Raw genomic sequence first — 27,250 nt, 5'->3', positions numbered from 1 at the left:
CTTTTATTTTTGTGGGTTTTAAAACTCTTTGCTTTTGCTGTTACATATTATTATTCAATTACTATCTTTATGTGTAAAGTTATTTTAAAGCAATTCACTTGGATATATTTTATTCATTAAAATTGAAATGAATACTTAAACAAACAAACAAAAAATCAAAGTACATGATGCAAAAAAAACGACAGCCAGACCTTGTTCTCTGGGCTCCACTGTTGGTTTGTCTGTCTGTCTGTCTCTTTTTCATATACCCACACATATGCACACACATGCTTGTATGCATAGTTCTATATATACCTGCACCAGCACACATATACATGCATATAAAATTTGAATTCTTCTATTGCAACCTTTAACATGTTTAAAAGTGTTAAATATTTTAAAATGTTTAAACCACACATTGAATGAATTTTTTTTTCTGCATCAAAACTACAAGTGGTTTTTAGTATGCAGTCAAAAACTTTGGAAATGGAACCGTACACCTCTGAAGCCCACCCACCTCCTACGCTCTGATTCAGTATGAGGATTCTGGTTTTGTTAATTAGGAGAAACAACCTGCAGATATTGCAGCATCTTAAACAAATCCTCAAAACACTGCTTAGAATCTTCTACAACATGCCTTTTCTAAAAACATGGAACCTGATCTCCTCCCACTAAGCTAACAGTTAATTCTGTTACATTATTATTTAGCAATAAATAGTCTGAGTAAGTTTGTGTGAATTTTAGAAAATTATGATTATGAAAATATCAAGTTACTAATAAACATTTTAATGTATTAAAATAAGCAAATGTACTTTCTTTGCTTATGTGTGTGTGTGAGTGTGTGTGTGTGTGAGTGTGTGTGTGTGTGAGTGTGTGTGTGTGTGTGTGTGTGTGTGTGTATTTGTGGAAGGTATGATGAGGAGTATGTATGTATGTCATTGCACACAAGAGGCAATCAAAGCAAAAATCACAGGAGTCACTTCTCTCTTTCACTGTGGGTTTCAGGAGTCAAACTTAAGTAGTCAGGCTTGGCATCTAATAATTTTATCCAGTGAGCCATCTCACCCTTGCTAAAACTAGTTTAAAGGAATATTTACACAATTTAAATTTCAAGTTATTACTAGCACTATCTGTATCATGGCAAATGAAAAGGTTGTTTCAAGTTAGCAAAAATTTCCATCACCTTTGTTTTATAGTGTTCACTCTAGTTAACATGTCTAACAAGTTTTATAAATTACTCAGAATATTATTTCTTTTGGAAATTATATTATTATCTTTTCCAATGTTATTAATAATTGTAAAAAGAAAATATATTCAATTTTCAAATTTGTTAAATGCCTTAGCAGAAGATTATGTTGAAAATGTCTTAACATATATGTTCTACATTAGATGAAGGCATTCTGTATAAGTAATGTAGAAAAGTAATCACAACTTCTTTTCTTTTAATCTGTCTCCACTTTTCATGTGTGTGTGCAGGAGTGTGATCACACATAAGTTTTTCTCTTTAATGTTTCCTGGCTATTAGACTCATTTACTTATCTTTTTGTCTGTCTGTCTATCTATCTATCTATCTATCTATCTATCTATCTATCTATCTATCTATCTATCATCTATCTACCTATCTTATCTATCTAGTTATCTATAACCTATTTATCTATCATCTATCTATGTCTACTCATATCTATCTATCTATCTATCATCTATTTATCTATGATATAGCTATATCCATATCTATCTATCTATCTATCTATCTATCTATCTATCTATCTATCTATCTATCTATACTATCTATCATCTATCCATCCATCTACCCATATCTCTCTCCTTCTCTCTTTATCTATCTTTGTATCTATGTATCTATCTATCTACCTATTTTTTGTGGCACTAGTGATTAAACTAGGACCTTGAACACGATGGACAAGCCCTCTGATACTGAGTGATATTCTCAGTGCTCTTTTCATTTTCTATCCTGGATAGGGTTTTTGCTAAGTTACGTAGCCTAGTCTATGAATTTACTCAGTGACGCTCTAGGTCTTGAACTTATCCTTTTGCATCGGGCTTCTGAACAACTGAGGTTACAGACCAGCACTAGTAGGTCTGATTTGGTTTTGAATCTTTAAAGGTAGACTTTATAATTGTAATATCTATGCTGTAACTTAATGTAATTTTATGAGAAAGTCACATATTTAGATTCATATGTTTATATAATTATGTAATTATATGAGTCCTATTTCTAAATATTGGGTGATTTATGACACTAAAATCTATTAAGATTTTTCTGATGGTGAGAAAAGTGAAATGTTGTTTGTTTTACTTTTCTGTTTTTCCATTGGAGTATAAATATATCTTTAGTGAAATTTATTTCTATCTTTAGAACTAAAGTGGCCACGATTAGATAAAATTAATTTTATTATATTGCTTGTGGGGAACATCAGCAGCAATAAGCTAATTGGACTGTCCATGGTCACACCACCAGGGAGACAGGCTCAGGTTCTTTCCTCCATACCTCAGGGCCACTCTGCTCCCCCGCACCTCATGCTTCCCTCAAAGGGAAGTGATGGAAGATTTCTAACAATTTAGCAAGAAGTGGCATCAGTATATACTAGTGTTTTGTTTTGCTTAGAAAAAGAAACCTGAGGCTGGCCTCACCCCAATTCTGATCATACCTCCCCAACTGGAAAAGTGTGACTTCTGAGTCATCACCAGCTATGCACACTGATCACTCTATGGCTTGGAGCTTCTCTGTGTAGGTATTGACATTCATTACTTCATTGTGTGGCAATGGCTGGGACAAAATAGTCCATGCTTCTATCAGGCTATATGAAGACAGCAAACCTTGCTCAGTAAACCTGTTGTTCTTGTTTCCTTTCTTGTCCTCAGTGACTGTCATTATTTTCCAGCTTCCCAGCCCTGACCTGGCTGATAGAGATCAGATGGTGACTGGATAGAAACCTTCCTAGTCCAGGGTCCATGATGTACGCGTAAGTACTCAGTTTTTCTCAGTGAGTTGACAATGGAGACAGATACTTCCATCTTCTGGAGCAGGCTACACATTTTCTGACTCATAGAAGTTATTTTAACTATATGAGATTTTTTTTCTTTGGTGTGTTATATTTTTTGTTGAAATCTTGTCTTATTAGTTTTTGAATGGAACAAAAGTGACAAATGTGATATTTGCTTTCTAAAAAGAAACTCTATGTAGCAATATACTAACAGCATTCTACATTAACATTTAGAAAATGCTTTGTGCTTTGTAAAGTAGTTAACACAGTTTATCTGACTTTTTACTACACTCAACATGTTTTTTTTTAATTGAAACATGTTATTGACCACAAAATACAAATTAGAGAGAAAATTATATTCTTAATTGTCTCATTCCAAGTAAAAGGATGAAAGCAATTAGATTATCGCATATCATATGAATTATTGTATATATCAAATTGAAATACTTCGATGTAATAGGTTATTGAGTTAACAAAACTTGAACTTGAAAATAAATGAATAGTTTTTAACCTGGTATGAAGAAATTTATGTTGTAGTATTCATGCTACTGTTTTAGACTAAAATGAATAACTGATATATGGTCAATGATTTTTCTCAAACTCCTGTATAGTCCAAACTACATTTTGTCTTTCAAAAAATGCTATATTATTTTCCTATCTTTCCACTGATCAGTGTGTTAGACAGAATTCGGATTTTGTCAGCCTTGATTTTTTTTAGTTTTATGTCTATCTTCAGTGAAATACAATACTTTATGCATATGGATTGTCATATTCTTAGATAAGTTATTTCTACATTCTCCAGCTTTCTTACCAATAGCAGCATGAGCCTGAGGATGATGGTCTACTTCACACTAAGGCTGATCCAGACAGATCCTCTTCTAATATAACCCACCACACTAGTCATACTTTTAAGTATAAAAAGTATATTTATTATTGAGCAAAACAAAACATACAGCAATGAATGTATGTCAATAATTTCAATTTTATAGGACACATCAAAGAACTTGAAGTCTTCATCCACTTTCATCTCAGAATTCAGTGGCACACCTTTCTCTTCTCATCCCAACTTTTGACATCATCTCTGGTCACTTTCCTACTCTGAACTTTTTATTGTGGTCTCTCTTCTACCCTCAACATCTTTGTTATACTTTAATTATACCCTCCTGTCCACTCTGAACCTTTGACTATGCTTTGTTATACTGAAGCTTCCTCAGATTGGATTCAGAGTGAATAGTTCTGAGTATTGACTTCTAGACAAGAGTTGTTTTTTTTTTTTTTAACACAGTTATGCTATCCAAAACTGTTCATGAAGACAGTATGAGGTGAGCTGGTAGATTCACTAAATTTATTATCAAAAATGCCTTGCCTTAGGGCAGATAGTAAAGAGCAAGAAAGCCACAGCCTTCATAAAAGGCCCCAGGTCACATGGTGATGAAGAGGAAAAAGGGAATATTTATTTATATGTATTTTAGAGCCAGCTTTCCACTCTTCTATCTGGGAAAGTTCTTCATATCTCAAAATGACCTATTTTTACATAAATATTAGGAAGAAGCAAAATAAATGGAATGAGACAGCCTGGCCATTTGTAGAACTTGAGATAGTTTTAAGAGGGGGAGTGGGTGGGGGAACATGTGGGGGACTGTTGGGATAGCATTGGAAATGTAAATGAAATAAATACCCAATAAAAAAAGAAAAAAAAGAATTACGACAAATAACCTAATAATCAAAGTCAATAATAAACAGAATTATCTTTAAAAAAAGAATAAATACAAAGCTATTTTTTCATTACTGGTTTACTGTTGGTTTGATTTTGTCATTATTAACTTGTTTAAATAATGAGGTACTATTTCATATAGTTTGAACTTTAAGTTGTAAGATTTTCATTGAGGGGGAGTTCCAGATGTTTGTGGCTTAGGTGCAAAACAGAACTTTTTTTTTCTTTCTGTGAGTCGTGGTCAAAAGTTTTTCGAAGTCAACAAGTCAAATAATCCTAAATTCATTTGAATAATTAAATACTATGACGTCAAAGAGATAAGAGCTAATTAACACAGAGAACAAAAATTTCCCGATAGAGTAAGAGATCTATTTAAATTATCCCAGAATATAGTTGTCTAGTTTAGTTTCATTTCATCAGTCACTTTACCTGAAACCCTTTATAAGTGAGGCAATGTCAGAAACTACAATTGACAGAAAATAGAACTTGGTGTCAAAAAGGCAGAGGAATAAACCACACCTTGGTGGCTTAATGTGACATATGTAAAAAGTAGAACCTTCATGTGCTTCTAACTTTTACATACGCCTTTACATGACCTCTACATATGTAAGAAATTACTGCAGTCTTCAAAAATACGTAGAAATTAGTTGGAGGAAAATAGTATATACTCTGGGCTAAGAGAACACAGTAATTCAAAGTCATGAGACTTTAAATCTACTTCCAAGAAGATCCCACGAATTATCTAATTAAGCCAACATGATTGGTTTATGAAGGGTCTTTGCATCAGATGGAAACACTTTAAATTTCATCATGAGAGTCTGATAAAACCATGTAAGGAAGAAAGAAAAATGATCTTTGCTATTTAGACCTTTAAGGGAACCAGCTCACTTGGTGACCCTATTGTCATTTGGCTACAGCAGCAAAGCTTGATAAGGGAGAGGTGGAGTTCCACCTACTCAGGGGTAGTTTCCTCGTCTATAAGGAATGTACCATCCCATATTTACTGCTATCCCATGGTTTTCCTTCATGGTAGTAATACAATTTGCTATGATATTGTTTCCCTCTAAGCTGATATAATAGTCATTCCTGAAGCACAACCATCCACTCCCAACACACATAAAACATTGAACATCTGCCAATTGACACTATCTCTTGGTATATTTAATCGTCTTAATCATGTCTCTACAGGTAAACAGAATGCTCTCTCTATGCCTAGTACTAAACATATTTTCTGTCTCATTACAGCCCCCAACATTTGTACACTATTTATGACTACATATGACTAAAGATATAGAACAATTCCTGAGGAAATAGGAAAGGTTATGAGTGAATGGAACTGTCAGGTTTATGACTTATAACATTAACTATGCTCATGAGATATTCACAACACAGCAATTCAGAAGATAAAAAAAAAGATTAACAATAGAAAAATATTTTAAGTAAATCTGTGTTGCTCTGCTAATGGAAACTTATCATTGAAGAGAAGAAAACATCATTTAAGTTTAGTTTAACCAGATTTTGATTTCATTCATTCATTAATTCAACAAATATTGATTATAGTATACTAATAGTACAGTATATACACATTACATAGTGACCTAAATTATCTAAAATGGTTGGAGAGATGGCTCAGCATTTAAAAGCATTGACTGCTTTTCCAGATGTCTTGAGTTCAAATCCCACATGGTGGCTCACAACCATCTGTAGTAGGATCTGACACCCTCTTTTGGTTTGTCTGAAGAGAGCGACAGTGTACTCATATACATAAAATTAAATTTAAAAATATGAAAAATTACCTATACACAAGTGCTGTATGTATCTAGCATGTGTACATACATATAAATACAAGATTTTATAAAATAATAAGAAAATTCATGCATATACTTTTAGATATATATGTATATGTGTTCTGGTGTTTCAAAGGAAGAAAAGTGATAAGGACCAAACAAAAGTTGAGTTATAAACAACATAAATGTGAGATGAAAGTTGTATACTTTTTCATTTGAAAAATTTCAATTTACCTTATTTAAGTGATAAATTCGATATTTGGGTTATATGTTAATATTCTATGATTGTGAGTCTCAACCTTCTCTAACGCTGTGCCCCTTTAATACAGTTCTTCATGTTGTAGTGACCCCAAACCATAAAATCATTTTCATTGCTACTTCATAACTGTAATTGTGCTACAGTTATAAATCATCATGTAAATATCTGATACACAGGCTATCTGACATGCAACCCTGTGAAAGGATCCTTTGATGCCTCAAAGGGGTTGTGACCCACAAGTTGAGAACCACTCTTCTATGATATTTTTGTTTTGCAAATTAATCAAGACCAAAGTTTTGAAATGTATTTTGAAAACTTTACATATTGCTGTTGTTTGATACTTTGATCAAATGAGACTTGAGAGGACCTAACAACCATCTTCTACTGATATTCAATAAATGAGACTTGAGAGGACCTAACAACCATCGTCTACTGATATTCAATAAATGCAGAAAGAAACATAGAAACAGGAACTGGGCCAAGATCTATTGCTTGCAGCAGCTACTTGCAGTGACCCTTAAAAGCGGTATTTGTCGTGGAACTGTTTGGGGCTGGTTCTCCTAAGGTCATTGTACTATAAATAAGTTTAGAAATAACTAGAAAGTTTTCATAAATTTGAAACTTAGTTACTTTAAGACTTATTTATTAAGATACATCCTGATCTCTTTCACATTTGAAAAAAAATAAAATCAAAATTCAAAAATCAATTCCAATCACAACATGGACAGTTGTACTTGTTATTTTAGACTCTATACATTATATTGTTTCAGTTGTGTGTATTATGAAATCTTGATTGCAAACTCCCTGTCACTACCAATGTTTAAAATGTAGGCAAAGTTTTAATGTTATAACTAAATGCTTATTATTTCTCAAGACATGAAAACAAGTGACTTTGAGGGAGTTGATGATTTAGGAGTAAGTAGGGAAGCAGCCCACATTTTATAGCTTTTATATAATAAAATAAAATGTGAAGTAGGATACAACTTAGAAAATATACAATATAATGTACAATTAAATTGTAAGAAAATTAAAACCATTACCCCCTTTGTAGGTTAGAATCATTAGCAATTTCATACAGTTCCAATTTACTAAGTATTTTCCTGATCTTGTTTTATTAACACAACATTCAGAATACCCAGTTTTAGAAGGGAACCATCAATCAGTGTTTCAGTGCTATCTGCTAATTTAAAATGTTGGCCTAGACACTGGTATGTAAAACAGTTTTCAAGATACTTTCCAACAAATGAGATAAGATAAAGCATTTTGGCAAGAAATGATGTCTGAAAATAGAAAAAAAATCCTGTAAAGACAGTGCAAGATATATGTAGGAACTATAAGGAGACGGAAAACCAGTAAGTCCTTTGATCTACAAGGTAGCAAAGAACTGCCTTGACTCTTATCGCCTCATCTCAGATCATCAGATCGTACTTGCTCTCGACTGGTCCTTTTTCCTTTCTTTTCCTCCTCTTCTCTCTCTCTTCTTTCCTTCTCTTAACAATAAAGCGAATAAACAGCGATTTAGAGCTTACACCAATATCAAACCATTAGAAAAGCAATATAGACTAAAACAAGGAAAAGAAAAAGAAGAGGAAGTGAGGGGGAGAGAAAGGGCAAAGAGGAGGCGAAGTCTCGAGGAGGAGGTAGAGGAGGAGAAGAGGGAGAGGTGAAGAACAAGGAGGGGGAGGGAGTACTTTTATCCCGATGAATGTTTTTTAAAAATAGATTAAGAATCAGGTCATATATCTGGCTCCCATCTTTCGCACCGAACATGTTTCAGTCACACACACAAATCTGAACAGAGTGCTGAGGACTGATGCATCAGCACAGATGCCGCCTCGAAACTCCATGTAGCTCTCTACTATATCGTTGCGGCATATCCCGCCCTACTGGCTGTGACCTTCTTGTCCATCTCCCTCCACTGTCATTGTCCCTTCCGTGTCATAGTGTCATCGTATTCCCGGGTAGCTATATGCTCTGGGCTGTGCATTTGTACCGTTTTCATTTGCTTTCATGTTCTTTGCCACTATTCGCCCAAGTAAAAGAATGATTAATTTTATTTTCATAAATTATATGCTTTATAGGTAAAGGAATAACCAGTTGTTATTTTCACAGCTCATATTCCATATCACATTCTAAAAATACATTAAAAATGGGCCATTACAGTCGAGTCTGTGGGGTATTAGATGAAATAACTGAGGTAAGCATCTTCAAGAGAACACACAGAAACATTTTCTGTAAACTCAGGAAATGTGTGCTCTAGGGGAGGGCACAGAACTAATTTCTTGCCTTCCATCATTGTTTTGGGGACAACATACATTTGCTGGAAACTGCTAGTATTTCTCACTCCTTGGCCCTATCATAGCAGCAAGATGTCACTCAGTATTTCCTACTCTTTCAAAAATCAGCAAGCCATTAATTGGACCTTATTTTAACCCATTTGCCTCCATCCCTTTTTTGTTGTTGACAGAAGCTATTAAAAGACAATTACGTTGTATGTGACATCGTATATGAAATGGCTTATCCACTGCTCTCTAATGTGCTTACAAAATAATGGATGCTGAGGCAAGGTCTTTTTGAGGTGGGGAATTCGTTTCTCTTGCCTTTCACAGAGCTATTAGTTAGAAATTTGAATGATTTACACAGAGTTGCAACATCATTCAGGAACATGGAGAAGTCCGCTCTTATTAACCTGAACAAACTCAGCTAGGTATTTGCACATCTCAGTTCAAACTTAACCATCATCTTACATCACAGACACATAAAAAAGAAGTTCTTAACTGAATCAAGAATTCAGGAGGCACTGAAATGTCTGCTTAGCTAAATTAATAAGAAGATGTACTATGATCACGAGTCTCTTCTAAGTGATTTAGTACACTGAACAAGGCATGTATTAAATTGTTCTTGGTGCCAAGAACTGGATTATCTGCTTGAGTTATGTGTGTGTTGCCTGTACTTTAGAATAATCTACATAAACACTAATTAGAATGGAATCAAGTCATTAGAATTGTATTTTCATTGATTCACATGGTAATGTTGAAAAAATTAATGTTGCATTTGTAATGTTTAACTGTTTACTGCATTGGGAAAAATACAGGGAAGCTAGTTTTAAACTCTCATATTACTCTTAATGAATGTTGAATGCTACTATTAATTAATAAATATTCCTGTAGCTATGAATAATGTATTTTATCATACTTTTCTGTAGCTCTATTTATAGCCAAGCATAAGTTAATTAATAGATTTTCAAAAGAATATGGAAGCAAATGACAGTTGATTTATCTATGCAAATACAAGTAGGATCTATCTGCATATGCAACCAATAAAAAGAAGTTCAGATATTCTCATAAGATTAAAACCTGATTTTTAACCCTTAAGCAGAAACACAGTTTGTAAATCTTTAACTTTAAAATCCTAGAAGCCAAAATTCAGCTATCTTACTGCTATTCCAGAGTTATGTGGCATAATTTTCTAAAACCTGTATAGATTAGGTAATTCCATCATGGCAACTGAGCATCAGCGAACTTCTTAATGCCTACTCAGAAATGCAAAACCCGTTTTTTAAAAAAACAAATTATAAAATTTAGTTTGAGCTGCATGACTTTTTAATTACTTAATAGTAAGGCATATTTTTAAAGGGAAATTACAGGAATGGCAAACTCTGCATGTAGCTGTCTAACCTACTCATTATCTCTCACACGTGACCCTTCAGTAATGTGGCAGAGAAATTCTGGGACATGTTAATTTTGTTTATTGACTATGCAGATGATGCGAGTTGTGAAGGAGAACACTGCGAATCTCCTTTATCTAGGGCACTTACATCTTAATCACAGCTCCTCCCTCTACCAGATTGCAAAATACAAGTAAAATACAAATCTTTTATGCAAAAATACAGCCATGCAGAACATCACTGTTCATGGAAAATAATTGCATTTTAAAGGTGTGCATATGAGTGTGTGTGCTTGCATGTGTATGTGTGTGCATGCACGTGTGTGCCTGCAAGCATAAGTATAAGTGTGTGTGTTTACTTATTTTGCCAGAGACTAGGTAACAATAGTACATTCCATTTAGAATCTATTATAGATGAACATAGGAAAATGGAGCAGAGCCAGTATTTATTTCAATTTTAAGGTCACTGCAACCAATAGCACTTTATGTAACTAAACTTTGAATATGAAACAAAATATTCATGGTTTTATGGACAGCATACCAAACTATATGTTAAAATATAATTTGGTGATACAGTATGAATGACAGTCTTTATAAATAGCAAGTTTAATTATTTTGACTCTGGAGATAATTTCCTATTTTAAGTTATAAGGCAATGAATAGTATTTGGTTTTTCATAAATTATTTCTTGGATCTTATGTCTGAATGATTATTTTTGACCTAATTATGAACTTTTTTAAAAAGATAATTTACTAAGATATCAATTTTATTTCATAAAATTGAAACACACACCCACATAAAAAAATTGACCTCAGAGGTACAGATCCAGTCATCTACGTATATCATATGTGAAGGAGACAGGGGATTAGATATGTACTTGGCTGTAGTTTAGCATTCTTAGGTAATTCTGTATCATGCGAGCTCCATGGTTGCTAGCATTTCCCAGCGACACAGTGATCCTAACTCCATGTCTGACACACAGTAATTAAGAGCAACAGTAATAATAATAATTAATAATAATAGAACTACAACAGCTTCCCAGAATCAAATCAGAATCACTGCTCTTACATTTTGCTGTACTACTTGAGGGACAGGAAACAGTAGGACTTTCCCACTAGGAGTTGTACTTCAGGTGGAAATCAGGTGAAATGTTTACTTCCCCCCTCCAATATGACCCGTGAAATACGATTGACCCAAATTCACCGTGATTCATATTCAGAGCTGAACTGCTTCAAGTCAGTAAGATTTTCTAAGTGCTTGCTACACAAAGGCCTTTCACATATTTAAAAAGCAGAAGATTGGACTTTGTGATTCACAAGTTAATCCCATACATACATGATAAATAAAGCAGCAAGCAGTCCTGGGCTACAGCATAACAGACTATAAAAAGCACATAGAAAGAATAAAAGCAATGATGTGTAAGGTGCTTGTGCACCCATCCCCACAGACTGCTTCCTTCATCCATGTCATCTTTGTTTAGTATCTCTTCCTGTACTGAATTTTTCTAACAGTTTTAACATTTATTAGATTTTTAAAAATATAGAAATGTGACACAATTAAATTCGTGCACATTATTAGTCTTTGGTTAACTGTATATATTTGATAGTTCACATATTAAGCTTAATGCTCACGCACGAAACTCTTTTGGAATTATTTAGTGTATTTCTTTCCAGCTAGCTTCATGCATATTAGTGGTTCAATTTATGAACTCCCGAGCTGTTTCTTTGGTACAGGCTGGCCCTTCTGCCTCTGCTTTTTCTGGCTCTTGTAAGTGAGATGATCTTCAGGATGTATCGTTTTACTTGTCTTTAGAGAAGCCATCAGTGATCCTAAACATGAGACAAGGTTTCCCTGCTACAGAAATACAAGAGCGACCTCCATCTCTTATATCAATTTTCATCATAATTAGTGTGTGTGTGTGTGTGTGTGTGTGTGAGAGAGAGAGAGAGAGAGAGAGAGAGAGAGAGAGAGAGAGAGAGAGAGAGAGAGATTTTGGGGGTGGTTGTTTGCTAATTTTGTTCTTTGACAATTTCATACATGTATGCACAAGTCCTAGGTCAGCCCCAGCTACACAGTGAGATCTTATCTCAAAAGCAAATCAGAAAAATAGGGAAAAAAGGAAATGTTTTGCATTGCAACTCCCCAGATGTAAGCATTTTAATAGTTGATAAATAATAATTACTGAAGTGAGAGTTATTGGGAGACAAGGAAATTTGAATTCTAAAATATTTTATGCTGTGATCGTATGTATAAGTAAGCAATAACACATAATAACACACATAAAATTATATCATCCCCTATGTGTAATTTTGGTACTTAGGATGTTATTTAGCTTACTGGTATTTGAGACTCGATGCTATACCAGAAAGAAAAGAGGCAACAAGGGAAGGAAGAAGCAGGGGCCAAAGTAGGATCCAGCTCAAGGCCAGGCCCCCAAAGCCTGACACTATTACTGAGGCTACGGAGTGCTCACAAAAAGAGACCTATCATGACTGCCCCCCGAAAGACCCAACAAGCAGCTGAAAGAGTCAGATGTAGATATTTGCACCCAACCAATGGAGAGAAGCTGCTGACCTCTGTGGTTGAATTAGGCGAAAGCTGGAAGAAGCTGAGAAGGAGGGAGATCCTGTAGGAGGACCAGTAGTCTCAACTAACCTGGACCCCTGAGATCTCTCAAACACTGGACCACCAACCAGGCAACATACACCAGCTGAGGCCCCCAACACACACACAGTAGAGGACTGCCAGGTCTGGGTTCATTCAGAGAAGATGCACCTAACCCTCAAGAGACTGGAGACCCCAGGGAGTTTAGCAGTCTGGTGGGATGGGGGGTGGGGGGTGAGAACATCCTTGTGGATATAGAGGGACAGGAAGGAGGTATGGTATGTGGAACAAATAAAATATAAAAAAGAAAAAAAAAACCCTTTAATTATCAAAAAAAAAAAAAGCCTCAGCAAGATTAGCAAAACCTGTTTTTGTTCGTTTGTTTTTTAAGTTGAACTTTCATGAGAATCCAGCATGATTTAATAAACTGCAATGTTGTGTTGCCCTAAGGAGGAAGTTCCTATGGATTTTGCTGAGGTTCACTTCTTCTTTAGAGTGTTCGAAATTGCCTTCAAAATGAATAGCATGCATTTTATCTGTTACAGTAACTTGGCAATCTCCATGTGTATCACAACGTGTTTGTACGTATATATGTTAAGGAGCGTCATTCACCTCAGTTAACTCAGGCAAAAGAGATACGAATGCAGAGATAGTCTTACTCATGGGCATGCCCAGAAATGAAGGATTTCTTTTGGCAAGGAGTAGAGAGGATTGTGCCCAAGCAGAATCCATAAGGCTTATCTGTGCTCCGGCTTGAATACAAATATGTTAGGACAAGTGTAAAACACTGGAGGAATTTCCCCTCAGGGTTGCTGTTGTTAGTACACCTGATTAATGCATAAATATTTATGCTGCACGTAGAAGGCTGTATTGCAATTAATTTACATTTGGGTCTTTACATCTTTTTAATGCTAAGGATAGTTACATATTTAAATCTTCGTCTTGATGGGATTTTTTTTTTTTACCTGAATCATTCCGTTTACAAGGTTCACATTAACTGTGCTGTTTCCTTATAACACTTAGAAATAAACAGAAATAAGCCTAATGAGAATGTTGTGTAAGAATGATTATAAAGAGTTATGTAAAATTGTCACAGATGATTACACTGTATTTAAATAGACAGCCCAAGGTATCTTCTCATCTGTTCTTAAATCCTTGGCAGTTTTCTCCTTCTTTTATTTGTAATGCTTAGTCAAACCAACAAACACATCTATTTGATATACATCTTTGGCTCTGTTTTGAGAGAGATTATTGTATTAATTAAAAAAAATAGTTTGTAAAGGAATAGGTTTCCAAACAGGCTTTCCATCCATCCTTCATTTTGCTTGATTTCCTCTACTCCCTGCCTCTCTCCTCTTCTCACTGTCTGTTGCAGACCCTTTGTGCCCCTTTGTCTGGGTGGAACGGGTCTCTAGTTGAAGGTGGGCAAAGCATTGGATGAAATGACAGACAGATGCACACAGGAGAGGTTGTGTAGAATCTGAATGTATTTGTCAGGTCGAGCATCAAACTTTTTATAGTACAGAAAATACAAGGGTCAGAAGTCACAGCAGGCAAGGCACATTGAAGTTACCAGGTACAAAACAAAGGAATGACTTCAAAAGGATTTACAGGAACCAGGTAAATGTTTACAGTAAAGATAAAGCAGTCCTGCCTAGGATCAGTTTAGTGACAGCAAGGATTTCACACTCTAGTGTTATACCTTTGAACCTCCTGAAGGCTAGCACCAGCGGTTTCTGCTCTTGGCAGGCCTCATGAATAATGCAATATCACAACCCCCCTAATTTCCTAGGCCTTGCTAAATTCTTATATGAGTGTAACTTTAAGTATCTGGAGAATCTCCATTTGTCAGGAGAATATACCAACTTGCTTTGAATATGCAATGTAGCCTGTACTGAAGATGTCTATCTCAGTGAGATTCCCTGGCTCTTTCTGCAGACCAGCTGAGCCACTGGTTCTGTCTATTGTAATGCTTAATTAGTAACTGAATAGGTAACTTCCTTTCTGCATTCCTGCCGGATTTCAGGCTTGCAGGCTACTGGGACCTTGGAACACTATAACAGAATTTAATCTTAAAAGGCATTTATAATAAAATATTAAAAGAGAGCTTATAGATCCATACACCAGACTAATGCGGGAATAGAGTATGAGTATATAGTTAAATGAGAATGCCAAAACTCCAAGAGGTGAGCTTTCTTGAAATTCTCTGCCTCGTGAGTGGCTTTTAGGCTTCACAGCCTGTCAAGCTGACTGGACCAGAGTGCATGGCATTTGTCCCCTTTGGTACTTCCAATTTCTTCTTCCCCTCACCTATGCTCTCCCTGCTTCCCTCCCCAATGCTCATTTCTTTTCTCTGTTTAACCGCAAGGTCAATGTTACACCTAGAGGCTGATGTCATGCCAGAGAAGCTGAGTTAGTTTACTCAATGCTTTCCAATTCTATCAGTTGACCTGCAAATTTTATAATTTCACTCTTCCTTACAGCTGAACGAAACTCCACTGTCTTTATGCACCCTATTTTCATTATCCATTTGTCTGTTGATGGACCTTTAGGCTGACCCTAGCTCTTTCATACTGTGAAAGGAACAGCTATAAATGGGAATGTGCAAGTTTCTCTGTAGTAGGATGCTGTCTCCTTTGAGTGCCCAGGAGTAGTGTGTATGGCTCATACTGTGGTACCAACTTTAGACTTCAGAGAAGTTTCCACACAAATTTCTAGAGTGGCCACCCTAGTTCACACTCCCACCTACAGTTGTTAAAGGTAATTCTTTTCATTATGTTCTTCCCAGCATGTGTTGGTTTAATTTTCTTCATGGTGGGCAATCTTGGCCAAGGTGAAACAACATTCCCAAATCACTTTAATTTTATTTTGACTGTGATGGCTGGAGATGTTGAACATTTTAATAAAATCTTTCTTTTTTTTCTTCCTTCCTTTCTTTTCCTTTATTTCTATTTTAGGACTATTCTGTTCATGCCTTCGACCCATTTATTGATCATAATTTGTAGTTTTAAAACCTTTTCTTTATATATTCTAGACTCTTAATGCTTTGTCTGAAGTACAATTGGCAGACAGCTTTCTATTATTCAACAGGCTATCTTCTCATACTTTGGTGGTTTCTTTGTCTGTACAGCTTTGCATTTCATGCAATGCTGTTTGTCAGTTCTTCTCTGTTTCCTATATGCGTTTAGAGGTTCTATACAGAAGATTACTAAGTCCCAAAGTATTCTCTCTATGTTTTCCTTTGCCAGTTCCAGCATATCTGGTTTTATAATAGGGACTTTGATCCATCTTGAATTGATCTTTTTTGTTTTAGGGCATAGGTCCACTCTCTAATTTCATTCTTCTGCAGGTGGATATGCAATTTTTCCTGGGCCATTTCTTTTCCAGTTCATGTTTTTGACACTTTCATTAAAAAATGAGCTGTGCATAGCAGTCACTTGATTCATTTTAAAGTAAAGCCAAACCCAATTCCAAATGAAAAAGAACAGAAGTTTTAACATTCATAGAGACCTGTGGCTTTCTAATTGAAAGTCAGCTCCTCTATAATTTTTATTTCCATTGATGAACTTATGAAAGATATGTGGAAAATGCTTCACCAATATATCTCCAAGGGGAGATATTACCTTCTGACTGACTAGTAGAAAAAAGTGTAAAGAAACCCAACAGATTATTTTAGCTTATTTTACAAAGACTTTAGTTTGTTTATTAGTGAATGATTTGTGCCTACAATAGTGCAAGGCACTCAGTAGGTGGCAAACACTTCTTGAAAAATGGAATGTAACTAAAGGATTCAATCCATTTTATATGTCTCTAAGAAAATACAGCCAGTGGAACATGATGATAGGTAGGTAGGCAGACAGACAGACAAATGATAGATAGATGGATAGATACATACATACATACATACATACATACATACATACATACATACATACATACATAAAAATAAATAGATAGATAGATAGACAAGCCAAAAAAAACTTATCAAGCACAATGAAGAAGGACACTTCATATGCCTCTGACTGTTCCACATACCTCCTCCCCTACCCGCTCACCCATCTCCAAGAGGATGTCCCCAGCACCCCCAACCCACTAGACAATCCCTGGAGCTTCCAATCTCTTGAGGTTAGGTGCATCTTCTCTGACTGAATGCAAACCCAGCAGTCCTCTGCTATATATGTGTTGGGGGCCTCACATCAGCTGGTGTATGCTGCCTGGTTGGTGGTTCAGTGTCTAAGAGATCTCAGGAGTCCAGGTTAATTGAGACTATTGGTCCTTCTACAGGGTTGCCCTCCTTCTCAGCTTCTTCCAGTTTTTCCCTAATTCAACCACAGGGGTCACCACTAGCTTCTGTCCATTGGTTGGGTGTGAATATCTGCATCTGTCTCTTTCATCTGCTTTTTGGGTCTTTCAGAGGGCACACATGATAGGCCCCTTTTTGTGAGCACTACATAGCCTCAGTAGTAGTGTCAGGCCTTGGGACCTCTCCTTGAACTGGATCCCGCTTTGGGCCTGTTTTTGGACCTCCTTTTCCTCAGGCTCTTCTCCATTTTTGTCCCTCAAGTTCTTTCATACAGGAACAATTATGGGGAATAGTTTTTACTGTGGGATGGCAACCCCATCCCTCACTTGAAAGGAATCACAGAAGGAGGGAGGGAGGAAGGGTCCTGGGTAGGAAAGGGGACAGGGAGTGGAGTAGGAGCATGATCAAATATTGGGCAGGGGGAAAAGGACTGAAGCCCTGAAGGCCCACTGAAAGAATGGAAAGAGGCAACCTTGGGAGGTAGGAGGTGGGGGGACCCTCCAGAATGTACCAGAGACCTGGGAGGTGAGAGACTCTCAGTACTCAAAGGGAGAGAGGGACTTTAGATGAAATGCTCTATGGTGGGGAGAGGGAACTTGTAGAGTCCACCTCCAGCAGGAAGACATATTGACTTTTAAAAAAAATTAAAACATAGTTACATTACTTTTCCTGCTACATCTTACATAGCTTGTCCCTGAAAACCTGACTGGATTCACAGGGGAATGAAGAAAGGAAAGGACACATGTCTTAGTAAGGGTTTCTATTCCTGCACAAACATCTTGACCGAGAAGCAAGTTGGGGAGGAAAGGGTTTATTCGGCTTACAATTCCATACTGCTGTTCATCACCAAAGGAAGTCAGGACTGGAACTCAAGCAGGTCAGAAAGCAGGAGCTGATGCAGAGGCCATGGAGGGATGTTACTTACTGGCTTGCTTCCCCTGGCTTGCTCAGCTTGCTCTCTTATAGAACCCAGGACGACCAGCCCAGGGATGGCATCAGTCACAATGGGCCCTTCCCCCACCTACCTTGATCACTAATTGAGAACATGCCTTACAGTTGGATCTCATGAAGGCATTTCCTCAACTGAAGCTCCTTTCTCTGTGATATCTCCAGTTTGTGTCAAGTTGACACACAAAACCAGCCAGCACAACACACAAACATAAGGATAGAAAAGCTGGGATCTGTCTGGGCCATGATGGAGAGTCTCCATGAATAATAGCAACCTGGATGCTCAGTCAGTTTATTTCATACATGTGAATTGGAAAAGAAGTTCTATTGTTTACAGCTGAACAAGGAGGCAGGGGCACAATCTCAGGCTCTAGCCATCCCAGAGAAGGAAGCTGCAGCTGATCATGTTGCACACACTCTCAACATTCATTTGCATACACTCGAACTTGAACAGAGGAAAGCTAGGCTATGCCTCTTATCCTCACCCAGGGAAGGCTTTGCCATTTGCACCGGTCTGAGGAACTGGACAGGTGACCTGGCTGTGCTCAGGTCAACAGCACAGGGTTCACTCACATATTCACTCAGCACTTTCTCTGCCTCTCTCCTTCTTGGCCCCCATATCACTCTTCCTCTACTCTCCTCAGTTTTTCATGTCTCCTGCCCAACTCCTCCCCAAATTGTCTTATATTCTTAATTATTATTGTCACACATGCACACACACACATGCACTCACAGCAACCTGAGTCCATATAGTATGATTTGAGTATATATTTTTAGCACTGAGCCCTTATTATTGCATAGTTAGGTGGTTCATCCCCAGAATAGTTCTCTCTGTCTTACCATCATTAATTGCCTGTGTCTCTTCATGTAGGGTTTGATCTCTGTGAGATTTTCCCCATCCACACTGGCATGTCAATTGATGTTGATATTATTTAGATTTTGTTTAGGCAGTCATACTAATAGATAGTTCATAGGTGTGAATTCCCTGTTATGCCTAGGAGATACAATATTGCAGCATACTTCCTGATTCACTGTTATTACAATCTACTCTGTCTCCTCAGCGTTTCTTGAACCTAGATGGATTAGCTGGGGTTTGGCAATGTAAAGTGAGTTGTTATCTGCATTTTGACCAGCTGAGGCTTTCTATAGTGATTTCTGTCTTCTGTATAAGGAAGCTTCTTGATGCAGGGTAAGAGCTACACTTATCTTTGGGTATAAGGATCAGTATCTAGAATGAAATTTAGCATTACTTTAGTCTACAAAGTGGCAGTAGTAGGTGTTCACCTAAAATCCATGACCTCAGTACCCATGAGTAATTAGATAGTTAAATAAGACCAGGAATGTTTTCCCTCCTGTTGTGCAATAAGGAAGCTGTTAGTTATTACCAATATATAAGTGCAACTATTTCATCTTTAGGGATATCTTGTTCATTGTTGTAGTTCATGGGAATCACAGTTGGGTAAGATTATCAACTGCTTTCCTCCCTTGGCAGCTTGTGTAGCACCTTCTAGTTCTCTGGAAGGGAAAAAGGAAAAAGGTTTGGGTCAGCTCCAGCTGGATTCCTGTGGGTCCTATGTCCAAGGTACATGAGATCTTCAAGTAGAAGGACTTACTTTCAGCTTTTGGAAGACAAACAGGTGAAAGAGAAATCACATATTGTTTTGGGAGTCTCTTGTACTCCCCTAACCAACAGCTCAGAAGGGACTTTCATATGCCTGGTACTGAGTTTTTGTTTTTTGTTTGTTTGTTTGTTTTGTTAGATCCTGTATAGAACATTAAATGTGTTCTGTCTTCAATCTTTTTTGAGGGGACATCTGAGTCTTCTTGAGGTCAAAAGATATGATAATTCTAATTAGCTCAAATGCTAATCCAGAAAATAAAATATTTTGAAGAGCTTGACAGATTTTGAAGAATGAGGGAAACTACCCAAATGTTCTTTATATTTAAAGGAACTTAAGCTACTGAATACATTTGCAAATGGAGGTTCTGTAAGAGGTGAAGTTGTCCTTTATGGCTTTTCACCATTGGGGGTCTTGTTTCTGAATTCTCTGATGTGCTCACAATGGTCTTGAAGTCATCTATCAAGGATTCAATACTGGATCTAAGTGGTTCTAAAGATTTAAAAATAATTTTCTGAAAAATTATGAAATTAATATGATCACGTTATTGAAATATCTTATGGTTTTCTTCTCCAGTGTAACTAAAATATAATAGGATAACAATCACCTGCACATACAGAGCTATCCCATACTCTAATATTAAAGCAAGGTGCTATACAGCTTCTTTTCATAGCCTTCAGTTTTTCTCTGCTTTACTGCCTTCTAAACCTGGTATTTCTAGCTGATAGAAGCTTACTTTGATGACAAATGTGTACTTGACATTCCCTAAGCTCCCCCTCATTCCATCAGTTCTTCAAGTCACCAAAGGCAACCAAGAGTGTCTCCTCACTTGCTTTCTGACCAAGCTGAGGACAAGCTTAGTAATCTTCTAGTTTCTGTTTCTTGTCTTTCAAATGTCTAGGTTTAACACATTTTTTTAATCTCACTGTGAAAATACCAGCATTACTACAACCTAAATGCTGCATCATTTTATATGTTGCAGATCTGCTTCCTTGTCTCATTATTATTGAAAAAGCTCTATATCCAATCCAGAAACTTTTAAAAAATTGTTTCCATTTTTATTTGATGTTTCCAAACATAAAAAAAAAGTCAAGATTCTTAATTCTTACAACAGTTCGAATGGAACCATCTCAGATGAGACCATGCAAAGCAATTCTTGTATACATACCCATTTCTCTCCTTCACCTTTGCTGCTTCATACAGTGTGATTGACAAACTGGATGGCTTATCCTTGGTAGACTATATTAGGGGCCATATTTCCCTCAATGGTGAGTGCTCTTTAAATATATTTTCAGTTTCCAGAAACTCTTTAACTTCATCTAGTCTGTTTTGTTGGCATTGTCAATTGTATTTTATCTCATCTATAGAATTTTCTGTTTTCGTGGTATGTTTTTAGTTTGATTTTTTAATATATAATGTATTTGTATAACATATTGTGCATCAAAATATACACACATATATTGAACTCATTCAGATCATTATTTTACTGTTATTATATTGAATTGTTCATCGGTAGGCTCTTGTTCCTTGCTGTATTTCTCTTTTTAGCACTTGATAAATTTAATATTGGAGACTATTACTAGAATACTGCTGTGTTTCTTTAAAAGCATTTATTGATATTTGTGCAGTTCACCACTTATTTCAAATTTGTGGAGAACTTTCAATGTCAAGACATTTTCTTTAATGTAATATGGGTATTTACTGGGCAAGGTCCTTTGGCTTGGTTCTGGTGAGTACAGAATATAGCACAGTATGTTTTTTTTAAAAAAGATTTAATCAAATTTAGCATGCTTAAAGTGTCTTCATGAAATACATAGTGGAATTTTTGTGGAGGTAATGGTGTGACTTTGCTGGAGGGGTGCACTGCCTAGTGGACAAGTTCTTGGAGTCATTTATTCGATATAATAAGGCCAATGTTGGTGGAGTCATAGGGTTAGGGCTGACTCATCCTCAGGTCTTTCCTGTAAAGTGGACATGTCAGTTTCCTTGATCTTGAGGACATCTTATTGTGCTTAACTATTCATTCTTTAAACTCAGGGTAACTGCTCATGGTTGGAGATCAGCACCAAGGCTTTACTCCTGGGCCAAGTTGAGTTTGAGCTTTCTACCTTGTGACTGTGTGAAGGAAGGAGTGTAGAGTTTCATAGTCGGAGGGATACACCTACTACTTGTCTCTAGGGAAGTTTATTTTCTATTAGTGACTATGTTTGCAACATTGTGCCACTCTGTGTGGTTCTTCGAGTTCCATAGAATTGGTGGACAGAATATGGTGTATTTTCTGGAAGAGTGTATTGTGTAACTTCCTAAACTGGGCTAAAGGCTTATGAGAACTCTCAGAGTCTCCTGTATGGATTTAGAAGGGAGCCACTAAGGATGTTCCATTTTCTTTTGCCTTGCAGCAGTGAATTCATCTTGGCTCTGAGCTGATGGTATGGTCAGATGGCAAGCCAGAAAGTCACTTCAGAATGCTGTGTCTCTGTGTTGCTGGCTGTCTTCATGACATTCTGAGCCCACAGAAGAGTTCTCCTTCAAACATTTGCCTGGAAAAAAAAGTTGTTTATTTTCTTTTATGTGTACAAGCTCAGCCTTGGGAACTAGTCTTCATCCACAATGATAGTGACTCTTATCTAGGATATATACATTCTTCCTTTTGTTTACTGTTATTCATTTATATAAAAGGCAGTCATATTTATGTCATGGCTTACATCAGGTCTAGATAACATGGTGTGGCATACTGTTCTTTTTCTGAAGGAAGCTTCTGGTCGCTGTCATGTCTTGTTCATATAACTGTTTTAAAATATCTTTCAAGGAAGGACAGATAGAAGTATAAAGAGGGATAGGAAAAAATTGAGCAAGAAGGACTGAGGTCGGGGTAGGAGGATAGCGTAAAGGAAGGAGAATAGGGAAGGAGAGCTAACATAAAGTCCTTTGAAAAAGTAGTATGAGAACATACAAACAATATGCACTGAATAGAATTTAAAGGTACCTTATAAAAGTAGGCCAATGTTTCTCTTAGACAAAATAAGGGATCAGATAAAAAAAGTCAGGGTCAGAAATTAGTTATCGCTTTTGCAATTGTTGATCATTAGGGTACTCGGTGTCCTCAAATACTACAGACTATTGTCAGTGCTCTTGGTTACTTTCTAGAACTTGATAGTAAGATCCCATTGATGAAGATATCACATACTTGAGTCATAGAACTTGGAGAAATAAATCTGGTACTGACCTAGGAGCTACATCTTTACTGGCTGGTTTCCATTATGCTGGAAGGAGAAAAGTAAAAGTTGATCTTACCCAGCTGTGAAGCCTGTGAGTTATGTTAGTGTCTGGCCAGACAAGATATGCCTTCTGGAGCAACAGTTGCACAAATGGATGAGAGTAACCACCCACTTTCTGATTTTATTTAAGGCATGATCCACAAGATTGAATGCATGCCAGGCACAGTTGTAAAGGACAAAAATCTATGCTAAACAAGTCATAGGCCCTCAGGGAGACTATACTACTATTTTCCTGCTAAATGAACATAAACTAAACTGCCTTCTAGTGACTGATCAATGTATGTATAGACAAGTGCATCTCTCATCCATCATCAGAGAAACTTCTTTTTGGTGATGAATAACTCCAAGTTCTAAAAGCACAAAAACCAAGAGACTACTCAGTGATCATTCCTAAACAGATCATCTATATCTCAGTCTCTGTTTTCTAGGACCAGGGATCACTGTGGAAGAGGGGATAGAAGGATCTCAAGACCTGGAGCTGGTAGATTACTACAACAAAACAATATTTTCTAGATGTGACAACACAATTGTACATATGAACACAGCAGGTGTGGCAGTAGGCACAAGAGATATGTGACATCATAGCATGGTAGGGGTGGTTAGGAAGTCCACCCCTATTTGAGGAATTATTGACAACTGGCAACTGCTAGGAGTGGAGAGTAAATTTTCTTTAGGAACGTGGACCCTGAAAGGCTCCAGTACATGAACCCAAATTCATCCGAATACAGACAACACTAAGTAGATTCCATTGGATTAAAATGCAGAACAGATGAAGTTGGGAAGAAGATAACAGTGGTGGGAAAATAAGGCAGGAAATGGAAGAAAAAAATGGGGGATGGATTTGGTTAAAACTCATTGTGCCCATGTATGAAATATTCAAACAATAAAATGAAAGGAAAATAAATTTTGAAATTATTAAGTACTTTAATCCTCACAACAACCTTGAGAGTTGGGTGATATAAAACCACCCCAATTATGTAGATAAGGGATTCTTAGAGAACCCCTCTGAGGTATAGAGAGGACAGAACCAATCCATGTTCAAATGAAGACTTGAAGGCTGAGTTTCTAGTACTAAGTTTTCTGCTCTTTTAAACACTGTTTCTTTATGAACTTTACTACAACAGCTGTTCATGTTTTATTTCTATGTACATTCCTAACAGGTTACATCTGTGTTTTATTACATAAATCAATAATGATAAGGACTTTAGAACATAGTAGATGTCTTACACCACATCTTAAGAGTAATAAAGCTGCCTTCTTACTTGCCAAATTAAAGTGTGAACAGATAAAGCCAGAATAAAATTCCCTCTAAGTTTATAAACTAAGAAGCCTTTTTTTTTTTTTAGCTTTAAGTGGTCTATATTTATTACCTTCATCACAATCAAGATTTTATTTTAGATTTGTAGAGAGATTGAGCAATAGAGTCAGCTAAACTAGAATGAGAATGTGTGTTATTTATTTGGCAAATCCAAACCAATAATTAACAAAAGCTTAAAATAAAAAAATCTTGAATGATCAACTCTGAAAATCATTATACCAACATATAGATTACATTAAACAAAATACGGTAGTCTTTCCTATACCTCTCAGGTCATCTGAAGAATTGCATTAAAAGATGAAATCATAAACAGAGCAAAACATTGGAAAAATGTCTAAAATTAACTAGGGAAATGGTCACAACAAAGAAGAAATGAACTCAGTGTTTCCTGCTTGATCCTATTTTGTAAAGTTTTTATATATTTGTGTGTATACATATGTATATGCACAATGATAACCAAATTAAAAGAGGTTATCGATTTGAGACCATAAGAAGGGTTGGAGGGAAGAAAGCTGGGAAAAGCTGGAAGAAGGAAAGGTTAGGGGGAAAGTGATGTAATTTTATTGGATTAAGATTTTAATTAAAATGTAAAATACTTTAAGAAGTAAATAACAAAAAGGTCAATCGGGAAGATACTCTTCCATTTAATGCCCAGTATATGATTCAAATACTGGAATGTTTCCTTTTCTATCAATTTATATACTTCCTAGTTTTTGCCTCCATTTAACTTCAACATAAAGGAAATAAAAGAAAACCAAACAATATGTGCCCTAAGAAAGATAGAGAACAAACACTCTTAATTCTTTTCCTTAAAGTAAGGGTAACACACAGTACTATCAAAATCATAAGGTGTTTCTATTTGCATTGAACTCATATGTGTGAATTTCAAGCTCAAGTCTAGAGAACTAATAGGAATATTTAAGGGCCCTAGGGATTTAAATAACATCAAAATAAAATGATCTTTATCAAAATTTGAACTAATCGTATGCATAAAATGCACATAACACATGAAATAAAACATTTTCTTGCTGCACATCTGACAGAGGATTAACATGGAGAACACAGAAAGACATGAATAAAAGTAAGAGCCATGAGACCAAATAGTCTAGTCGTTGACTACCTACAAGGAGTACAAACCAATAAATATATCTTACCCATTTGACAGGAATGGTAGCTCATGTCTGTAATAGAACTTGGGAGCCTAAGACAGGCCAGTTTTCACAAGTTTGAGGCTAGTTTGGGTTGTAGGACAGTCTGGATGGTCCAACGAGAACTTGTAACAAGACAGCAAACTATAAATTAAAAATAAAATAAGGTAGACAAATTAACAAAGTATATTGCATACTTATGAATATGTTGAATAAGATTTTTTTCTATTATGGCCACCTTAAATACTTTATAGCTTCTTACCCAAAACAGTAATTTATAGGCTTCTGAGTACTTTGCTGGATTTTTATGAATGTTTTCCTTACTTGGAATATTCTAGAGGTTTTTGTTGTTGTTGTTGTTGTTGCTATGCTAAAACATGTGGAATAAACTCACAGGAAGAAAGGTTTCTATTATCTCATAGTTTCAGAGGTGTCTATCCATAGTAGACTTGGTCTCTTCTTCTTAGAATGTGGTGATCATGGGGATTGTGGCTGAATGGCATGGCAAAACATATATATGTATATACCAGACAGAAAATGACCAGGGACAGCAGGGACAGGATAATCCCTTCAAGTAAATACATTCCCTCACCCCTGGTGATTAACTTCCTCTGACCAGCCTCATTCCCTAATGAATTATTCATTAAAATTTTGTCCCACTGATAACTTAGCTTTCTCATGGTTCACTTATCTCTCAACAACAACATCTGGGACTAAGTGTTCAGGACATGGACCACATGAGGAAGAAATTCATATCAAAACCATAAGACGATGAACATTACTTCCTAACTGATTGGATTGTATCTGCCTGCTCGTATTTCAGGTTGTACTTCACAGCACAGACATCTGAGGTAAAACTTCAAGTCTCATGGGACAGAAATTATCATTTGAGTCTTATCTTAGTGAAAATAAGTAATCAAAGCTAGATGAACCTTGTTTTCAAAATTAAATATTGCTGTGATAGAAGAAGAGGAAGGAGGAGGAGGAGAGGGAGGGGAAGGGGAAGGAAGAGGGAGAGGAGGAGGATATGGAGGAGGAGGAGAAGGAGAAGAAGTTGAGGAAGAAGAAGAAGAAGAAGAAGAAGAAGAAGAAGAAGAAGAAGAAGAAGAAGAAGAAGAAGAAGAAGAAGAAGAAGAAGAAGAAGAAGAAAAAGAAGAAAAAGAAGAAAAAGAAGAAAAAGAAGAAGAAGGGCCAGAGGAGTCTCTGGACACCGGCAAGGACCAGCACAGGACTCCCCACGGGATCCTAAGACCTCTGGTGAGTGGAACACAGCGTCTGTTTCAATCCAATCGTGCGGAACCTGAGACTGCATTAACTAGGAAAGCAGGCAACCTGGCCTCTGCTAGGGCACAAGTCCCTTCTGGTCTACTCGAGTATCGGGGTGCCTTGCCAGAGGAGTCTCCGGACACCCGCAAAGACCCACACAGGACTCCCCACGTGATCCTAAGACAAAATAATAGAAGAAAACTTCCCAATCCTAAAGAAAGAGATGCCCATGATNATACAAGAAGCCTACAGAACTCAAAATAGACTGGACCAGAAAAGAAATTCCTCCTGACACATAATAATCAGAACAACAAATGCACTAAATAAAGATAGAATATTAAAAGCAGTAAGGGAGAAAG

The 27,250-nt window shown here is 36.5% G+C and overlaps 1 protein-coding gene across 1 annotated transcript in view; it reads left to right on the top strand.

Moving 5' to 3' along the window:
• The window catches only part of LOC110295242 (transmembrane protease serine 11F), an 83,177-nt gene that overhangs the window by 19,518 nt on the left and 36,409 nt on the right, over positions 1 to 27,250 (top strand). Inside the window, exon 2 of the mRNA XM_021163730.1 lies at positions 2,880 to 2,960. Within this exon, the coding sequence (XP_021019389.1) occupies positions 2,950 to 2,960 (11 nt within the window). The 5' untranslated portion in view covers positions 2,880 to 2,949. The remainder of the gene's footprint in view (positions 1 to 2,879; positions 2,961 to 27,250) is intronic.

The sequence above is a fragment of the Mus caroli genome, chromosome 5 (genome assembly GCF_900094665.2).
Source record: "Mus caroli chromosome 5, CAROLI_EIJ_v1.1, whole genome shotgun sequence".
NCBI lineage: Eukaryota > Metazoa > Chordata > Mammalia > Rodentia > Muridae > Mus > Mus caroli.
Note: the sequence above shows the minus strand (reverse complement) of the source record. Positions and strands in the feature narration are given on the sequence as shown.